At 47.3% G+C, this 20480-nt stretch overlaps 1 protein-coding gene across 5 annotated transcripts in view; it reads left to right on the top strand.

Annotated features, from left to right (window-relative positions):
- The window catches only part of SYNDIG1 (synapse differentiation inducing 1), a 187993-nt gene extending 168116 nt beyond the window's left edge, over positions 1 to 19877 (top strand). For 3 of the 5 annotated variants that reach the window (XM_072793626.1, XM_072793627.1, XM_072793630.1), the window contains exon 4: positions 19559 to 19877. In XM_072793626.1, the coding sequence (XP_072649727.1) occupies positions 19559 to 19717 (159 nt within the window). In that variant the 3' untranslated portion in view covers positions 19718 to 19877. Of the gene's footprint in view, positions 1 to 7761; positions 8057 to 19558 lie in introns of all 5 variants that reach the window. The other 2 variants (XR_012015254.1, XR_012015253.1) reach the window with 2 other exon arrangements.
- The last annotated feature ends 603 nt before the right edge of the window (positions 19878 to 20480 follow it).

The raw sequence follows: 20480 nt of genomic DNA, 5'->3' as shown, positions 1-20480 counted from the left end.
GCTTTCTGTTCACACTGAAATCTTAGATGATGCATTAACTATGAAAACAACGGGGGGAACTTTAAAAACAACTACAGTTAAGAATTTAGTCTGTTCCTTCTAGTCCCTTTTCCTACGCATTATTCTATATATAAGTAAAACTAAGTCCTAAAGTCTACCATTTTGTAACTGATATTGTGAACATTTTTTCATATAATTAGCAATGCTCAGTGAGCATAATTGTTACCTAATACCTCACCGTAGAGAAATAACATAATTATTTAATTACTCACCTTTTAAAGCATTTAGATGTTCCTCAACTTTACAGTCTAATAAATAACACTGTGGGGTTTTTTCCCTTTTTTACTTAAATCTTTGCTAGTTTTTACTGTCACTTCTTAAGAAAAAAACTTTTCCTTTTTTTAAAATAAATTTTTCTTAAGATAATTAAAGCAATTTAATTCCTGGTTATCTAGTGGCCCTGCTGTGGGAAGACTTTTTAAAACAAATGTGTTTTGCTTATTGTACATTGCACATGGCACATTGCACAAAAGGTTTTCTGTGAAATGCACTGGAAGGAGAATATTTAAGAGGAGAGCTAAAGACCTGACATGTCCCCCATAGTATAGCAATTACAAGAAAGTTTGTTGTGCACACAAATTCGAGTTTTAGGGATCTCTTTTGTAGACATCACTGGGTGGACCCCCAGCTCTGGAAGGCACTAAACTGGCACCATGATAGATTTTCACAGGCCAAAGCAGCTGCTGCATGTGTCAGGGAGGCACCCCACACACAGCGGGAGCCCCCAGGTGCAGAGGGTGACATTGGCCTGCCTGCACCCAGACACGGCTGATCATTCCAAAGTGCCCAAACATTTGTTTGTGCTCCTGAGAATTTTTGTATACCCCTTTGAGTATTTAAGAAAAAGATCTGTTCATCTCCTAGCTTTTAAATCTTTGATCTCTGCCTCCCACCCTCCACTTATCTTCAGGAAAGAAGCGGGACTTTTGGCTAGAGATCAAGAATGATGGTAGTAGTTTCCATTGATGACCACGTGTTATGGTCCTGGGGTGGAAGCTGTTGTTCACCAGCTGTGTGATCTTGGAAGATGAAGTTCACCTTCAGCGAACCCTAACTCCTCATATCCAGGGTCGCAAGGAAGGATTCACATGCAGACATGTTTAGCAGGAAGTATCTGCAACTTACATTGAAATGCACCCCATAAAAGATAGACTGATGGATGGATAGAGAGTTGTACAGATTGATGAACAGACATCTAATAAGTAGAGCAAAATACTAATGACCAACTGATGTGGTAGATATATGGGTGTTTGATGTAGGTTCTTTTAACTTCTCCACATGCTTGACAATTTACATAATACATTGTTAGGGAAAACAGTATTAATAATGGCACAGGGATCCCTGGGTGGCGCAGCGGTTTGGTGCCTGCCTTTGGCCCAGGGCGCGATCCTGGAGACCTGGGATCGAGTCCCACGTCAGGCTCCTGGTGCATGGAGCCTGCTTCTCCCTCTGCCTGTGTCTCTGACTCTCTCTCTCTCTCTCTCTCTCTGTGTGTGTGTGTGTGACTATCATAAATAAACAAAAATTAAAAAAATAATAATGGCACATATTTTATGGTGCAATGCAAAGAAGGAATGAGATGGGACAAGTGCCCACATGGTGTCTCACATAAAGCAGTAAGTCTGTGTGTTACTGTTGCTAATATTTGTCACAACAACCAGCTAAATAGGTATCATAACTCTGTTTAGGAAGAAAAATAAAATCGGATACTCAAAAACTAGTGAGTAGTGCAAGGGCTGAGCTTGATCATGCCAGCCCTGGATTTGAGCCAGGAGTGTCTCTCCCAGAGCCCTGCTCTGCCTTCCAGATCCCCAAGGACAGAGTGCAGGAAGGTAGACCTGTGTCTGTAGTCACTGCTCTCAGCCTCTCACCTGCTCCCATCTCATAGCCTGGCCTTTTTTAAAAAAAATAAATAAATGTTTTACTTTAGAACAGTTTTAGATTTATGCAAATTTACAAAGGCAGGACAAAGAGTTTCCATCTACCCCTCATCCAATTTCTCCTCTTGTTGACATCTTAGGATATAGTCCATTTGTCACAACTAATAAATAAGACACACTGCACAAAAGGTTTGTAGTGCTAAGCATCAATAGTGATGTTGACAGTACTTCCCAACAGCCAAGGCCCCTTTCACAGATACATTTAGAACATATTAGTGGATTTGTCTGGTATTTAGTAATTTCTTAAGAAGTTACGAAAGTTCTTTATTTCCTAATCTGTCAGTTTACCATTTATTTGTCACTTGCCAGTTATTGAGGTGGGTGAAGACTCCTTTCATACAAAAGTCCTCTGTCCCTGTGGCCACCTATAAGGTTATCACGGTGTCTCATGAACTCATTATCTTCACCAGACACCCAGTCCATGTGATGCCAAGTGTACTGGGATTATTGCTTTCCTCTCAGCCTCAATTATTGTAGTTCATGGACTTAGTTTTTCTCTCTACCATACTCACCAATAGCCTCTAACTACAGTATCTCATAATAGGACCAAATCTATCGGATAAACTATGGATTCCTTATTTTCCTGGAGACCTCACTCCCAGTGTCTTCTGTCTTCCTGCTCTGATTTAAATTGACTGCTCTTTGATGCCCTCTCTTTAACCTCATCTTAGGGGTTCCTTTGGATTCCTTTGTGCTTTATTTCTTAAATCTCAGGTCTGCTCTCAGGAGTACTTATCCCTGCAACACATGCTATTGTCATATGTTTATCTATGCAGGGCAAGATGTCTTGCATTCCAGCAAGATGGAAAACTGGCCAACATGGTAAGACACAAAACCATGCAGATCAAGGGTAACTTATTTCCAGGAGATTAGTCTGGTGTGGCTTGGGTTTCTAAATCTTTTGAGGGAAGGGAGAATATGGTGTTTGGCCAGGGAGGACCATGCAGAAATCCATAGCCTCAGAGCATGCCATCTATGAAAGGGGTTAGGAACTTCTCCCCTAGGCTTCAGAAACTAGGCAGTAAGCTCTGTGTCTGTCTTGGACCATCAGAACACAGTCAGCACCTCAGGGCCAGGCTAATCCTAGATGTGGGGCCTGAATTTACATAAAGGCATGGTACAAGCACCGTGCTGAGAAATTAAAGTACACATAGATTCAGAATTTACACCACAGACAATAAAAAGATGATTTCTAAGGACTGACAGTTTTGCAAACCAGCAAGGAGACAAATTAATCCTAGCTCTTGATAAAACCACAATAGAACATTTTAATCTGCATAAGGGGCAAAGTCATACAAGAGGGTTGTCAGCAGATTTTCCTCTCAAAACAGAATTATTACTTCCAGAATTCAATTATCTCAAATCAATTAATTTTTAATCTCTTTGAGATTATTATAGAATTCTACAACAATCTAAGTGACATTAAAATAATTGAAATCACTTAAGTGATTAAGAAGGAATAAAAATCCTTATGAAAGAATAAGAGATCATATTTTAAAATTTTTTAAAAACTCAAACTTGATGGGATGAGCACTGGGTGTTATGCTATATGTTGGCAAATTGAACTCCAATTAAAAAATAATAATTAAAAAAATAAATTAACTATAATGAAAATAAATAAATAAATAAATAAATAAATAACTCAAACTTTTAAATTTTTTTAAAAACTCAAACCTGGAAAATGTATAGCTAGAATTTTTAGAATTGGAAAGTAGAAAGTACCTGTAATAAAAGACCCAATGAGTGGGTCTGGTTGCAGATTGCAGATTGACTAGTTGCAACTGAAGAAAGAATTTTGTACACCAGGGGATAGATACATGGGAATCATCCAAGTAAGCACAGAAAAAGAAATGGAAAACAGGAAGGAGACACAGCAAGCACACAGAAAGAAGAGTTCCAACATGCAGCCAATAGGAATTCCAGAAGGAGAGAAATGAGGACAGAATGGGGTAACAATAATATTTTAGATGGTAATGGCTGGAAGTTGTCCAAAGTGGAAACAAGTATAATCATCAGACTGAAGTAGCTCACTGAGTCTTGAGCAGAAAAAAGTAAGCTGAATACATGTAAGGACACATCATGGTGGGGCTGTAGAGCTTGGATTGGAAGAATCAACAAAAAGCTTCGCAGTAAGCCCCTCGTCTCCTGATTTAACTGTTTTACCCCTGACCATCTCATTGTTGCCCACAGCTTTGACTGCTATTCACATATAGTGAATTTCTGATTTCATAACTCTAGCCCAGATGCATATAGACAAATATGTGTCTTTACTTGGATATCCAGAGCCCAAGGTCAAATTTGTGGTCACCCTGCCGGCCCCTGACCGCCTCCCAAATCTACACACTTCCCCCTGTTTCACTGGTGTCACCTTTGACTAGCCAGTCTTCTGTCCCTGTCACTCACTTGGGCTGGCCCAGAAGAGGCATGGGGAACATCTGAAAGATGCACATCTCATGCTCTCCCACCCACACTCCCTTCCCTCTTCTTCAAGCACACCCTCATTAGCCTCCATCGTTAGAGGGTGCACCAGACCTGCACGGTCTGGGCCTCTCTACATCTCCATTCTGTTCTCTCCTCTCTGGCCTCACCAGTCCTTTCTCCCTGTATTCCACCCGCATCCCCTGCCCATTCCCACAACAAGGCATCTCCAAATTCAAGCCCTGAGTCTCCAGGGAAGTCTTCTCTGGCCCCTGGGTCCAGCCATACTCCTCCACACTGCACTGTCATGGAACTATTTACGACATTAATGTTCATACTCCCCACCCTTTTACCTTCAGAGTTAACACGGCACCTTGCATGAGGATGACACTAAAAAAATATTCCTTTAACGAGTGAAGGAATTTAAGGAATGATTTTGCAGTTCTATCCCCAAAACTTGAGTGAATCGGTACCTTTTTCCATCCTGAATTCAAACACCATGCTGACTTGTGAATACAGCTATGATGTGTCCCGCAGAAATGCCGCCCCCCCCCCCAATCTGTGAGCATCACAGTGTTTACTGCTGAGATTGCATCTGGCTCTCCAAGGCTGGGACTCTGTGTGGCTGCACTTGGCTTGCTCCCTTGTTTCTAACATTCAGTCAGTCCTCTTATGACGGCTTGCTTAGCAAGGAGCTGGATTTGAACTTGCTAAAACTGTTTCACATCTACTGCCAGTGAGTAGCCTGTGTTGGTCCCTGTTTGGGTCTCACTCCTGGCTGTCTTGCCTTTTCTTGAGGAACTTCGCTGCCTTCTGGTTTTGCTGCAAGGCCTGCCAGCTGAGGATGTGCACTTTCCAATTCTGTTTCCTCGGGGGCCTGTAATTTGTTTTTATTTTCCTGCTGCAAGAATTCCTGACATAAAACACCCCCCTGAATGTTTGCTGACTTAGTGGGAAAAAGGAAGTCAAGTCTCAGAATTTATTTTTGAGTGAAGTGGAATGAAAGTGAGGTGGTCATGGCAGGCATCCCTTGGACGTGACCCTGGAGTACACCCTAAGGGATAAGAGTTGTAAATCACACAGGAGCCTCTACAAACCACCTCTGTCCACTTCAAGACAGGATCTTTGGTTCAGTTGACTGCTTTTTGTTCCCCAGAAACATGCCTGTGAACTAGACTGCCAAAGACTGAGTGTTGGTGTCTCCAAATCCAAATGTGGAATCCCTGCCCGCAGTGCAATGGCATTCAGAGGTGGGCCTTTCAGAGGTATCAGGTTAGGATGAGGCCATGGGGTTGGAGCCCCATGATGGGATTAGTGCCCTACTAAGGAGCTAAAGGGACCAGAGTGCTCTGCCTCCTCCATGCAAGGACACAGCAAAAAGGCAGCCATCTGTAAACCAGGAAGAAAGTCCTCACCAGAGCCCTGATCTCAGGCTTCCAGACTCCAGAACTGTGAGGAAGATGAGTGCCAGATCTATGATAATGTGTCTCAGCAACCTAAGCTAAGATACAAACTTTCCGGTCCATCCCCAAACTCCCACAGGCCTTCCTGTATGTACCTAATTATGAGCATAAATCACTCATTTCCCAAATTTTGTTTTGTTTGTTTTTTAAATCTCAAATGAAAAAGGGCATTTCCATTTGGAAATCAGGCTCCAGCTGGACCAGCCGTCCTAACTGGGATTATTTTCTGAATAATCCAGATGTCCCCTGCTCCTGCGGAGTCCTTGAGAGTTATCATTTAAGAAGAATCCGGATATTTCAACCTGAAAAAAGGGGCTGAGCTTTCTTTCCCACAAATGCCTGTTGGGCCACATCCCCTGTGCCACATTTTGGGAAATGTTTGGTTCAAAGAGGATGTTTCTATGTTTTTCCTTTCCCTATTTTGAGAATGTTTGCCTCTGAGGCATGATTTGACGAGATATGTGTGCACAACAGACAGACACACACACACCCTTTATTCTACTGCATCACCCCGTTTCAGCTCAGATGCATGGATTTCAAGCTGTAGAGAATGGGGTATCCTTCACCTTGCCCACGTGTGCACCAACTCCTCACTTTGGTCCTCCAGGCCCCCTGACTGGGAGCAGATCATCACAAATATGCTGATGTTGACTTCCTTATTAGACCTTCTAACGAAGTGCCGGATGTTGGATGCAAGCTACTGAGAAACTGCTTGGTTGGAATTAATTAAAAAGCAAAGACAAGAAATTTCCTTTTTTTTTTTTTTTTTTTTTGAAATTTCCTTTTATTGGATTTAAAAGAATAGGGGAATTTTTTTAAAGTCCCCTAATGCCAGTAATTCAAAACTACCCTTTTACAGAGGTGGTGGAGCTCAGGGGTATATACACATTTCCTGGTCTGTCTACAGGCCCTCCCAGCCTCAGGGGGGACATATGGATTCCTTAGAATGGCATTTGGACATGAATTTGGGGGCTTCAAAATGAGATATTGAATTTCAAAGGGCAGGTCTCTACTCTGACATTGAATTTGACTGGAAAAGAGCTCAGATGTGGACATGGGAGCTTCCCGGAGGCTAAGGCAGATGGAAGCAGCTCTGTGTGCAACAAGGTTATATGCTAAGATCCATCCCCAGCTGAGTCTCAAGCTTGGCTTCTGTCCAGGTGGAGAGAGGGTTATTTGATTCCTGCCAGCCAGTGTTAGAGGAAAAAAGCCTATCATCTACAGCTGGCCAGCACCAGGAATTCTCATATGTCCTACTGGGTTAGGGCAGAGGGAACCAGGATCTGAATATTTTGGTTCCTAAGACTGTTGAGATGGTATCACATGAAGATTTGCTGAGAATTCTCAGCCCAGCAAAGACAAGATAAATTCAGTGGTAGCAATATATACTGATGGTATGAGGTTCTCTCTCTCCCCTGCCCCCACTTTTCTGAGCTCAGGTGTAGATCTGCAGCTTGCAGAAATTTGATTTGCCAGACAGCCTGCTCAAGGCTAAGGGCTTGCCTCACATACTGGGGTGGCCTTTCTCCCTCCTGCTTCCTTCCATCCCTGTTCCCTCATCCTCTCTCCCTCCTCTCTCTGGAGCCCAGGGCTGATTTTCCTTGCTGAGCTGCACTTTCCACTGAAAGTGGGAGCTGCAGCCCCGGGAACAGACCGTGCCTCTTCAGCCATCAGCATCCGGACTGGCAGAGTAGGAAAGCTGGCTCATGGTCAGAAAGCCGGCTATTTGGTCTGTTCATCTGTGTTTGGGGTAAATGGGCTCACGTTCCTATTCAGATGATCCACATCCAACAGGGTGCAGATCTCTCAGTTGAAACAATAATGATAACTATAATGAGCAAGGGTGCTCAAAAGATGGTTTGGCTTCCTTGTTCTAACAGGAGGCTCCGTCAGTCCACCACCCAGGAGAGAACTGCGCTGACACAGCACCATCCATCTGACTACAGTGATTAGAAGGGCACTTCGCCCCTGTGGTCTTCCTCCCAAAAATGCATTAGATAACTCCCGGTAGAGGGGCATCCTACAAGACATCTAACCAGTCTTCCTCAACACTGTCAAGGTCATCCAAAACAAGGAAAGTCTGGGAAGCTGTCACAACCAAGAGGAGCCTAAGGAGACCTGACATCTGAATGCAATGTGGTATCTTGGATGGGGTCCCAGGACAGAAGGTGGACAGTAAGTCTTAAAAAATGGACTTTAGTTTATGATAAAGTATTAACATTGGTTTATCAGAAAACCCTCTGTGCACATTACTCTGACTAAAAATTATTTTACATGATGAATATATGCATATTCTGTTAGCAACAAGTCTACTCCTGGCTGTATGCCAACAAAAATAAGTATATATGTTCATTAAAATAAGGTACAAGAAAAAAAATAAGGTACTATGATGTTTATAGCGGTCTTATTCATAAATACCTGAAAACTAGACACTACCTTTGCATAGGATAATTGGCAAAGAAGTTACAGAATATTCATACAGTAGGACACTAGAGAATCAACTATCTATGTACCCCTATAGGGATGAATCACAGACAGTGAAGAGAGCCATGCACACTAGGATCTACACTACAGGATCGATTATAAGAAGTTCCAAAGCAAAGCTCACATAGCCTATTTTAAGACAGGGCAGTGATTCCTGCTGGGGAGAGTGACAGCAAGGGGACAGAGGAGCTTCCAGGTAGTGACTCGGTTCTGCTCTCCATCCAGGTGCTGGTTACACAGGTGTGTGCATGTTGTGAAAATTCACCAAGCTGTATGTTTATGAATTGCGCACTTTTCCTTATAAATGTTGTATTTGGGGAGGATGTGTGTGTATAGGTATATGTATTATATATTAATGTGTGTATATATAATACATATATGGCGCATGTGTATCTGTGTATGTACAGACATGCATATGTATTATATAGACACATTTTTAAAAAGAATGAAAGACACAGAATAAGGAAATATGCAAATATATGGCCATTTACTGCTGTTCAAATCTGAGAATGGAGAAGGTGACAATTTTCAGTCCTTCTGATTTCATCTCTAATTCTGACTAACAATAGAACTTCGATGATCTTGTGATCATTGTCATTCCCTAATAATCTGCACTCTGAGCACCTGTGACCCCAGAAGAAGCAGGGGGAGCCAGGGCACTGGGTAGGAGCATACAGCGGCAGCCTGGGCAGGGAGGTGGCAGTCGGAGGCATCAGGAGGCAGGGCAGAGTAGAAGGCCCCCCTCAGCTTCCCCAGGGGCTCCCATTTTGCCTGGGTCCCTCTCAGGTTCCCTGGGATCACATTGGAGGAGTCTCAGCCTTCCAGCCCTCCTCTCACAGGCAAACAAAACAAGTGTGAAGGGAAACCACAGCAAGCTTCTCTCAGGTTGGGACTGGAGGCCAGCCTGTAGGGGAGAAAGCATCAGCTGGCTGGAGGCTGCAAGGTGGAAGGCCCCTTGGGAAGGCCTCTTAGGAGTTGGGTGCTCTCCAGGGTTTGACAGCTTCTCTAATCCACCATGGAGAATGCGAGATGACAGTAGCTCCCATGCCCTACACGAGCATAGCAGGGTGATTGCTGTTCCTGTTGATGTGTGTGGTGTTCTCTGTGAGATGAGATCCAAGAAGAAATGACTCTGACGATGGGGCCCTCAGACATCCTTGCAGGAGTTCTGCCCCCAAGTGCAGTGGCCCAAATCAAGGACAGTGGGGTGGCTCTGGGAAGGCCCATGCTCGTTCCCACACCCAGGTGACTGAGGTTTGAGCCAGGTTTTACACTAATACAGTTGTACATTTGTTTCACAACCAGTCTCTTTTCTGCTGTTCAGACCTAACTAGCAACAGAAGATCCATGGTCTTAAATGGCTTAAAATAGAACAGTTGCTTAAAAGTGGGGAAATCATAAATACACATGCAGAACTACATACATGTGAGGAAAGGAACACGCGTGTTGAGGATTGGTGTGAGACTGCCTGCCTCTGAGAGGTTCTCCATCCTTGTGGCCTAGCTCCAAATTATCTTGCTATTCTCATTCAAAATGTTACATAGAGACTGTCTCTTTGAATTTAGCTCTGAGTACCTTGTCAGTGCATAGCAAATGTTAACAGTTATAAATAAAGGAGATAACCTTTGTAATAATGCAAAGAAATGTAATCCAGCCAGATGGACATTGGTAACTAGAGAAAAAATGAACCATAAAGCATCCAAAGTGTTAAAAATTTCCAGAGATGTTTCTGGAGACAGCAGGTGTCTTTGGGAGCCTGTCACAACTTTTGGAGGCTGGTATCAGGTGCTGGCATCTTCTGCTCAGGTCCTCCTAGCTGTGCCTAAACCCTGCTCCTCAACAGGAATGGAGTGAATGTGTCCATGGGTGACATGGAACGTGGAAACATCTGACCTTATCCAATCTTACCCACAAAATAAGTGTAGGAGAAACAAACCAGCAAGGTGTCTCTCAGAGGAAATCGTGATTGTACTAGAAACCCAAACACTTCCAGCTAAAGGAAGTGAAGGTGTTGACAAAGCTTGTTAAAAAAACCAACCCATAGCTAAGAGAAATATTGGCCCGAGGTTCCTGGCCCATCCATGAAAGGCCAGATCCCAGGCCCTTTGGAACATTCCAGATCATCTCCAGAAGGGGAGATGGTGGCCTAGCAGGGCCAGTACATGTGGCCATGAGAGATTCCACAGTTGCACGAGGCACATGTTCTAATGGCCACCACACTGAGCAGCACAGACATAGAATACCTCCATCCTCAGGAGAAAACTCTCCTGCAGGGCATACACTGAGATAGTCACTCTCCACCCAGCCTCTGACGCTCTTCCTGGCTCTTCTCTTCCCCCTCCTCTCCTGGATTCCCTGAGGAACAGCAAACCCCTCTCCCTCTGTCATCATGCCCAAAGTTAAACAGCCAAGTCCTGCCTGGTGCTCAGCACCGGAGCCAAGTAGGCTTCACCTTACATAGCAAGGAGCCATGGTTGTAAATATTTCCTCTGTGGATACCCCTGATTTATATCTTCCTTATCAGCTTATAGACATTGTATAAGGCCAGGGATTCTCAGCCATGGGGATACCTCCAGGGGGTTTCTGTATAAGGTGGAAATGTTTCTGACCAAAGCATGTTTGCACTCAGGAACAGTGGGAGAAAAGGCTGCACCATCCTCTGTTCTTTATTCATTGAGCGAATGTGTGCTGAGTTTGTCCAGGATCCTGCAATGTGCAGCTCTAGGGGTGCCGGAGTGCTGAGCACCAGACCCCCAGGAGCCCTTCTCCCAGCAGGGCAGGTAAGGCTCCCATGAGAATATGGTAGGTGAGGTAGGAGCTTAAGAAGCTACTGCAAATACAGAGGCCCAAGAGCAGTCTGGAGAGGGAAGCCAGAGCACACTTGACCCTTGATGGGCATCTGTGTTTATGGAGAAATGAGCATCTCCGTTCCTTCTCTCTTACTTCCCTTTTTTGGTTTTGATATCAAGATTTTACTAGTTTCATAAAATGAGTTTCTCTATTCTTTATGAAAAGTTCTTTTCTGATCACTTAATTTGAATCATTGGAGAGAAAGAGGAGAGTTCTTTAATTATGCTTTCTTCCAGTTATTGACCCTCCCCAAAGATATCCAGTAACCTGACTTCTGTGCCAACTGCACAGACTACTTTAGCCTATTTTGTACTTCTTCTGTTCCACATTATGTTTCTGAGATTTATATATTTACCATTACTGGATACCATTATTGTTTATCTTTTTTTATTGCTGTTGGACCTTTGGGTGGCTCCCAGTTTGGAGGTATTATGACAGTTGTTGTTACAAACATTTTTGCAGATATGCTTTGGCAAGCATATAAACAATATCTCAAATATTTACTAAGAGTAGATTTGTTGTTGGATAATGTGTCCATATGTCCAGCTGTAAGAAGTACTGATTGTTTCCCAAAGTAGTGATAAGAATTTACACTCCTACCAGGACTGTATGAGAATTTGGTTTTTCCACATTCTCGCCAATACTTGCTACTGTGTCTCTTTTCCATTTGAGCCTGGCAGTTGGTATGCAGCACTGTTCTTCCAAGATGCACTCAGCTGGGCCCTGCCTGCACGCGCGGGAAGGACAAGTGTGGTTTCTACCTCCACCTCCCCTTCTTCCAGCTTGCCAGCCAAGCTGTTGCCCCCTTGAAGTGAGGTGTGGTGAGCGTGCCCAGGTAGGGGATAGAGCACTCTTACCCCACTCAGCCTGTCATGCGAGGCCTCGTGCCCTCCAGGCCTGGAGGATGTGGATGGCTTTCATTCCCATCTGTGCGTTTTGGTGGGTTCTTAGTGGACCCCACGCACATTCTGCATCCTCAGTTACTGTTTGCTTGAGACAAGCCCTGCATTTCCTGTCAGCATTTTCTGTGGAGGTCTGCTTCCCTCTTAGGTGGTCTGTGTTGGACAGGATCTAAGACAGTGCCCGTGGCAGCTCACCCTGGCCGGTCCTCAATGGAGGGCCTGGCCTGTCCCCACAGAACAGCACTCCTTTCAGCTCTGACCCAGAAGTCCCTGGCCAGCCCCCTTCTGCCTTTTAGATTCTCCAGGCAGGAATTGGCCCTGTGCCCTCTGCGCAGGGGACTCAGTCAAGGCCCCTCAGTACCCCATTTAGACTCCTCTCCTAGGGTGGAAGGCCAACAGCTCCCCGCCTAACGGAGAGGACTGGGTCTTACCACATGCTCAAAGGTCCCTTCAGATTCCCTTCCTGGCCTCCAAACACCCAACTCCATGGGGGCACAGGGCTTCAGACGTCTAGTTGGGTTCTCCTCTCCCATTCTGAAAATTGGCAATGCTGACGAGCAGCTGTGTAACCATGGTGGGCCATGTCTCTTGTGATGTCGGGCCTCAGACCGAACTTCTAGCTATTGTGAGTGAAATACTGCCAGAAAGAGGCAGGCAAGCAACAGGGTACAATAAAGTCACGGGCTTCAGCATGCCAACAATGCCAAGATCAATCTCAGGTTATCCCAGAGCTGGTTGAGCAACAAGAAGGGAGCCACAGCAGGAAGTGGAAGACAATGGGACAGCCCGGCTGGTCCCTGGCCCCAGCAGGACCCCAATGCACTGGAAGCATCCAAGGAAAGCAGTGCCCCGAATCTAGTTGGAGACCCCAAGAAGAGGCCAGTCCCTGCAGCTAAAACTCCTAGAAGTTACCACAGGGCAGGTTCTGTCACCAGCAATAGAGAGAGTGATAAATAGGTATAAACATTCGAAAGTGCCCCCCAAGGAATGTCGATTTGCCTCCATTCCTCTGTGCGCTGCCCATTCTTGTGAAAACCTGAGCAGGATGAGCTTCAACTGAATGTAAGAAGCTTCCTGCCTTGTGATGAAGGACATGTTGCCCTGACATGGTGGCCTGACTCGGTGCCTATCCCCACCTCAGGAGGAGTGACCCAATGGCATGACTGACCTCATGCCGAGCCAAAGTGGGTTCGTCCTGGTTGCACAGTCTTTGGTGATGTGATTTTTACTGATTCAGTGTAAATCCCTTCACTCGAGGGGAAGGAAAGGAAGCCAGTGGTTTTCCTGACTTGTAGCACTAATGTGTTCTTTGTGCTCTTAGGTTTAAAAGTGCGGGTTTCTGTGTATTTTCACAACCAGATAAGTGAAGGTAGTTGTGTAACTAGAGATCCAGAGTGCACATGTAATGTCTCAGTGTGCGACGTCCGGCAGCATGTAGAAGAGCTCAGCACCTCTGGGTGCAGGTTTGGAGGGCACCTCCCCATCAGGGCTGTGGCTGAAAGTGCCCCAGGGTGTCCCTTGGGGCCTGAGGGCTTCTTGACTTCTGATTGCAGATGCTTATGCTCCCACTCCCCTGGGACTTTTACCCTTGGCTGCCTTCCAGAGGGTGCAAGTCTGGACCCCACAGACGGTACAGCTGGGCACTTCTTAGGACCTTGTTGGCCACCTGCATTTCCTGTTTTCTAAGCAAAAGGCCCAAAGAGAAAATAACAAACTTCATTCATGACCTGTGGGAGAAAGGGCGAGGAAGAGAAGAAGCCAGTCCCAAGAGATAAGTTTCCCAGCCCAAAGTGGGAGCAGGTGGACATCCTGTCTTCTGCAGGGGCCTGAATGGGAATGGCTGTTTGCAGACTAGGCCAGAGGGGCCAGCTCACAGGGTCAAACTTCCTTCTGTCCAGTGTCCAAACTTCCTTCTCCCTTGTAGTTCGGCCTTCAGGAGTGACAGAGGTGACATTGAGAGAGAGCTGCCTGTAGGCACCTGCCCTTGGAGCTCAATGGAGAGAAGCACCTCTTAGCCTAGTCCCGGGAGCCAGAATCGTCACTGCCCTGAAAGATGGCACCAGTTGGATTCTGTTCTGGCTGGAGGAGCCCCGGACTATGACATCATCGGTGCATCCCATGGCCTCATGGGAGATTATATTCACCTGTGCAAGCAGGATCCAGCATGAGCCAGCATGAGCCGTGGCTGCACTTTCATGAGGGGCACCCAGGAACAGATCCCAAGATGCCCCAAGGAGGCCTTCTGTCCTAGGAGGGGACTCTGAACAGACCAGATGTGAACAGGGCCATGAGGAAGAAGCCCAGAAGGTTTCAGCAGGAGGACACTATGAGCACATGAGAACTGCCTCCCCTCCAGCCTGGTGGCCTGCCTCAGCCCACAACACAGTAAGGATGTTGAGGAGATACAGCCCAGGCCCACCTGAGGTCAGGTCAGAGCTGCCCCACTGAGCAGTTCTCAAATTTCAGACCTTCAGAAACTGGTAGAGAAATCAGTGTTTATTCTTGTCTGAAGCCACAAAGTTGGGGATGAAGTGTTTCTCGGCAGTGGATGATGAACATAACCATCAGGAGAGAGCAGGCTGGTTGGGTGCCCAGATGCCAGAAAGCATCTCATCGGCAACAAAAAGCCTACAGGTCAGGTCCTCACAGCCAGATCATGGCTGATGCAAACATCTTATCAGCAGTGTAGCTGTAGCTGCTGCTTTCAGGGAAATAGATGGTTCACCCCAGTTAGATCATTTGGGGGGATTGATTTACAAAGGTGGCTGGCCTGGGGCCTCAAGGGACAGTGCAGTGACTGGGGCAGGTACATCAGAGCCACCACCACTCAGAGGCCCAGAGAGAGTAGGACAGAGCATTAGAACCTACAAGAGGTATCAGTTTTGGGGCCTTCATAAATGGTGAGCCCATCCCCTCCTCTAGTCTGATGGAGCTGCTGGACAGTACTCAGGGAGAAGCTGGGGACCAGAGAAGGAGCCAGGGCAGCTTCCTGGCCACAGGTAAGCCACGTGGAAGGAGCATGGGTCCAGAGGGCGAAGGGCAGGAGGCAATATCGGAGCCCCCACTGACCAGGCCTGCCTCAGTCCCATGGGCCCACTGCACAGATGGGAACACTGAGTCTCAGAGCCCTTCTTCCCCTTTTAAAATCAGTGGAGCATTTGATTTGAAGTAAAGTCACACACTGGTAGTATCCTGGACCCCACGATGGGAGGGCCTTGGTGGCAGGCCACCCCACTGTGGGAGGAGATGAGGCTAGGCAGGAAATGATCCAGGGTCAGAAAGCACACATGCCATGCTGCAGGCCATAGGGACCGACAGCAGGCACCGCCAGAGACCACATGAGCAAGTCTGCCATGGGCAGCATTTTGGAGAAAGTGGGAGAGGTACAGGCAAACCTAGGGCAGGATACCCCAACAAGCCCAAGACTGCTCAAGTAAGCCATTTCAATGTCCAAGAACAAAGTGCATAAAGTGGATCAGCCTTCTGTTTCCTTTGGCACTCATTACCTGCCACAGCAGAAGGCATTTTCCTAGGAGGACAAACTAGGATTAGGGATGCGGCCCCCACCTGCAGGGCTTAATGGCCCTGCAAAAACAGGGGGAGCCCGATGCTGCCATTATTAGAAAGGAGGCTATCAGGAGGTAAAATACCAGCAAATTATAAACTCCTGGGAGCCACACACCAGTCAAGAGGAAATGAGGTTTGGAAATAACACCCTCCAAGGTAAAAACAAAACTATGAGGGCCCAGGGTGTGGGTGGCTTCTCTTCCTGCAAGCGTCCAGTTGTAGGAATCAAAACAGTGCCATGCACACCAGTCAGACAGGCCATCAGGACACAGCTCCCACAACCAAACATGAGGGTGGACCTCAGGTTGGCAGTACCCTGCAAGAGGCTGAGCTCACCCCCTGAGCTTCAACTCCCCCAATATCATTCTCTCTACCACGAGCCTGCTCACATGAAACAATGATTCTGTTGGAAAAAATGTGGGTCTCGAGGATGCTCTCCATGCCAGATCCAGGGCTGTCGTCCTGCGAAGCAAAGTCTCTCCCAGTTTGCCTGAACTGTCCCTATTCTGGTACAGAAGGTCCCAGGAACCCTCTTAGTCCTGCGCAAACCAGGACCGTTGGCCACCTTGCTCTCCATCTTGCCTGCACTTTGGAATCACCTGGGAGCATGAAAGGCACAGAAGCCAGGTCCCAAGCCAGAGCTTCTGACTTCCCTGGCCGGGGTGCCACCAGGGCACAGGAGTTCACAAAGCTCCCTGGCAGCTGGAATGTGCACCAGGTTTGGGGACTCCTGTTGCAGAGCTGTCTGATGTGGCACAGTTTAAGCTAACGATACCCACGGGCCATCCTGAGTGAGGGCTCTCAGCATGCCTACAGCATGCTCACTTACAAACCATGGGCCGCATGTGCAGACCAGGGTGTAGACAAGTCTATATTCCAAATTGGGACAAGCAAATAACATCTGCTTATTCCAGCCAAGAATCATCTGTGACATCCTCCTGTCCCTACCAGGAGTTGCCAGCTTGGCTGTTCCTTGATACCTCCTTTCCTCCTCACCACAGCCCCCCACCCCAATGCAGCAGTCAGAGCAGCTGAGAACGTGGCTGCTTTGGGAATCCAGCAAGCATGGCTGACCCTCATCTCATAAAAACACACATGCATACACAGTCTTGCTTTCAGTCTGAGGTCTCTGGACCCAGGACAACAACCCCTGCCCTCCTGCATAGCAAGAAGAGCCTGGACACATAGCCCAGAAGTTTTCAGGATGGAAATATTTCTCTGAGATTGCAGCCTCTCAGAAGGATGTACAACCTGCCTTGTAGCCACAGGATCCATTGTCTGCAACAAAGGATGTGCCGGACACCACCTTTGTTAGACCAGGATGCCCAGTCTGTGGAGCGCAAACAGCGTGGCTAGTTCCGGGAGCTTCTGCAAAATGCAGACATTGAATAGCATTGCTGAAAAGCAGCCTGATTATCAATGGAGATCTGTCTGTTTGATGTTTCTGACATATTCCAGTTGATAGCATCTCCAACCCAACACACTTCCTGCTGGAACAGTTGCCCTATAACCAAACAAAACGTTGATGGGGTTCTCTCAGCTTGGACCGTGAGAGTAAACTGTGGATTCCCCAGCAGACACTTCCGGCTCCTGAGGATGAGAGCGCTGGCACTGTGGGCTCAGAAGGCACCAGAGGGGATGTCTGTGGAGTTGGGCCACAGCTTAGGTCAAGGCTGCCCCCTGCCACTACCTTCCTCACAGAGGCCTCCAGAGAACCAGGATCGTGCACCTGGGAGCATTTGAAGGGAGCTAATCTTGAACAGCCCACTCATCTGGTCATTCATCAAGTGTTCAGTGAGTTCCTCCATTCCTCCAGGCTCCAAGGCACACCTCATGGATGAAGCAGACAAGGACCTGCCTCTGGAGTTGAGCCAGGAAGGCAGCTACTCACATAGTTATAGAAATGGGTCAGCTCCAATGCACAGGCCAGTTGGGACAAAGGCGCTCCGGGCGGGGCCCATGTTCAGGGGGAAGGAGTGCCCAATGTGCCCTGACTTCTTCTCTGCACATCTGTGTCCTCTCCTGCAACAGGGCCCAGGGTGGTGATAATGCCAGAGAGCAGCAAAACCCATTCCGATGGAGGGTGGCCACCCGGCTAAGGAAGGGCATTTCCAGTGAATGATGTTATGGGACACCGGAGTGTTTGGGAGTACTGCTAGATAAAACGAAATGCAGCTAATTAAGGCTTAATTAATTAATTGGTATTGTCCTAGGAGGCTTCCCATTCTGCATTCCCTGAGCTCTGTTTCATCAAGAACTGCCGGCAGTGATCTCCCAAGCTCCCTTCCAAACCAGAAAATTAGAAGAGGAAAGCAAAAATTGACCTCCAGCATCCAGCAGGTAGAGAAAGAGAGGCCACCAAGTAGACCAAGGTGCCTTCTCAGCCCGACACGGAGCTCCATAGCTCATCAATCAGGGCCAGGACTGTGGAGGGTGGAAGTTCATTTCACGAGTTACCTCTGAGTCTGACCCGTTGTGATCCATTGCAGATGAGGTGGCATATTTTAGTTTGAGTAACCAACACACTGTCTCTCATACCAGCCTTCACAGTGCAGAAATACCACTGATGACATGTGGAGATGCGACCCGGTGAAAAACGGGCTTTCTGGAGATGGGCCAGAGAATGAGTTAGGCTATCTACCTGGGGAGTGGGTTCTGCCTTTATCCTGACCATAAAGAAGCCCCAGCCAGCTTGGGGTTAGCTCTCCACAGCCTCACTTGACCCTCCCAGGGGTTAGGGTCCATGGTAGCCTCCACTCCCATCAGCCAAATTCTCCATTTTACTCAGCTGATCTCTTCAGGATGGTTACAGCTGAAGCACTTGGTGGTTCCTACACTCTTGTGTCACATTTTGAGTCTCACTTGTGGAGGAGGACAACAGAGGAAGGGATTGAGGGTGGGTATATGGGGTCTGCTACAAAATACCCTACCAGACACTTTGTCCCAAACCTCTATGTGCCTATCCACCTTGTGACCCCAAGAAACATGAATCTTATCAAAGCAACTACCAACTGAGTGAACAAAAATATGGGTATTGGTCTTATTTCAAATATTTTATTGATGGCTGACTTCTATCCACTCCAGCTATGGTGAGGAAGGACGTAGTTAGGAATGCATGATCCCATCCAGTGGAAGTGTTAGGTGTCCTGCAACCGACTTAATGATCTTATGCCATAGTTTCTTCTCTGGGAAGTGAGAACTAGACTTTCCTTCCCCACACTCCTACTATGTAAAGATTAAATCAGGTAAGTGTGAACATATTTTTGTTTTAATTCAGTGTTATTCAAATGAAAGAAAGTATCATCCTTCGGTAGAAATGAGAATGTAATATCTGTTCTGTCCCTCACATCCTGATGCCCAGGGTCCTGGGCCCCACATTGGTGATGGAGCACTGCCAGCCACGGGTATTCCTGGGGGCTCTTTCCTTTTTTATTTTTTAAAGATTTTATTCATTTATTTATTTATTCATGAGAGTAACAGACAGAAAAAGAGGCAGAGACACGGGCAGAGCGAGAAGCAGGCTCCATGCAGGGAGCCCGACCTGGGACTCGATCCTGGGTCCCCAGGATCCCGCCCTGGGCCGAAGGCAGCGCTAAACCACTAAGCCACCCGGGCTGCCCCTTTCCTTTTTTTAAGCTTTGACTGCCTTGCAGTGCAGGGGAGCAATAGCCCCCGCATTTCCTCTTCACCAGTTACAGAACCGCCGCCACCACAGCTGGGAGCATGCCCAGTTACCTCCTAATGAGTCCTCCCTCTCTGGTGTCAGCTAAGTTGGAGGCTGGCAGGGCGCCAGAGGTGAGCACTACGCTCACTGCATTTGCTTCCACTTGCTCATTTTGACTTCCTTCTCTCCTCCCTCCTTTCTCTCCAATAGACCAACAAAGCCGTAGCCAAGGGGGACTTCCACCAAGCCAGCACGAGCTCCCGGCGGGCCCTGTTCCTGGCTGTGCTGTCCATCACCATCGGGACCGGCATCTACGTGGGCGTGGCCGTGGCCCTCATCGCCTACCTCTCCAAGAACAACCACCTATGAGCTTCATCCAGGCGCATAGGGAAAGAACCTGGGGCCAGTCCTACACAGATGCAGAGAAGGCAGGGCTGGCAAGGGGTGGACACACAGGTAGACACACCTGTGCGATGCTGTACACTATAAGTTATTGCCAAACAACTCCATAAAGCCCTGGGATTTTCTACCCATGGATTTCTTTTGTTTTTATCCCTTAATTTCATTTTCACAGCACTGTGTAGAGCACGAGGCAGATGAGCACTGCTGACCCGTCCAAAGGGAAGCTCCAAAGATCCTGACCTGCAAGGCTGTCTCTGGATGGATTCTGGTGGATTCATGACAGTGCAGCTCTCTCTGCAGCTGCCAGTGCCTGGGATGCCATAGCATTAGCAATATATAAACAGTACAAATGTGTTTATTTTTTATGAAATATGGTGCAATAGGCAGAGGGCAGGGGACACGTCACTTCTGTCTGTGGCCCTGCTGGACTCCTCCGGCATTTCCCCCGTCCATGAACCTTCCCTGCAGGAAGAAAAGGGGGCTGGCAGGAAGAGAGAAAAAACTGCTGGCAGGATTCCCAGCTGTCATTGGTCTTCAGAAGGGTCCAGCCCTGAGAATGCAATGCCAGGATAGCATTGGGCCTGCCCCAGGCCCAGCAGACACTCCCTCCATGCTGCCCCCAGCCTAGGAACATCAGGCCTCCTTTGGAACGTGTCCAAACTCAGCAGCCATCACGCAGCAATATGCAGTCTTGGGGCCTACTTGATCTAGGGCAGGGGGCAGGCCGCAG

The sequence above is a fragment of the Canis lupus genome, chromosome 22 (assembly GCF_048164855.1).
Source record: "Canis lupus baileyi chromosome 22, mCanLup2.hap1, whole genome shotgun sequence".
NCBI lineage: Eukaryota > Metazoa > Chordata > Mammalia > Carnivora > Canidae > Canis > Canis lupus.
The sequence above is the reverse complement of the archived record's forward strand: the minus strand, read 5'-3'. Positions and strand labels throughout refer to the sequence as shown.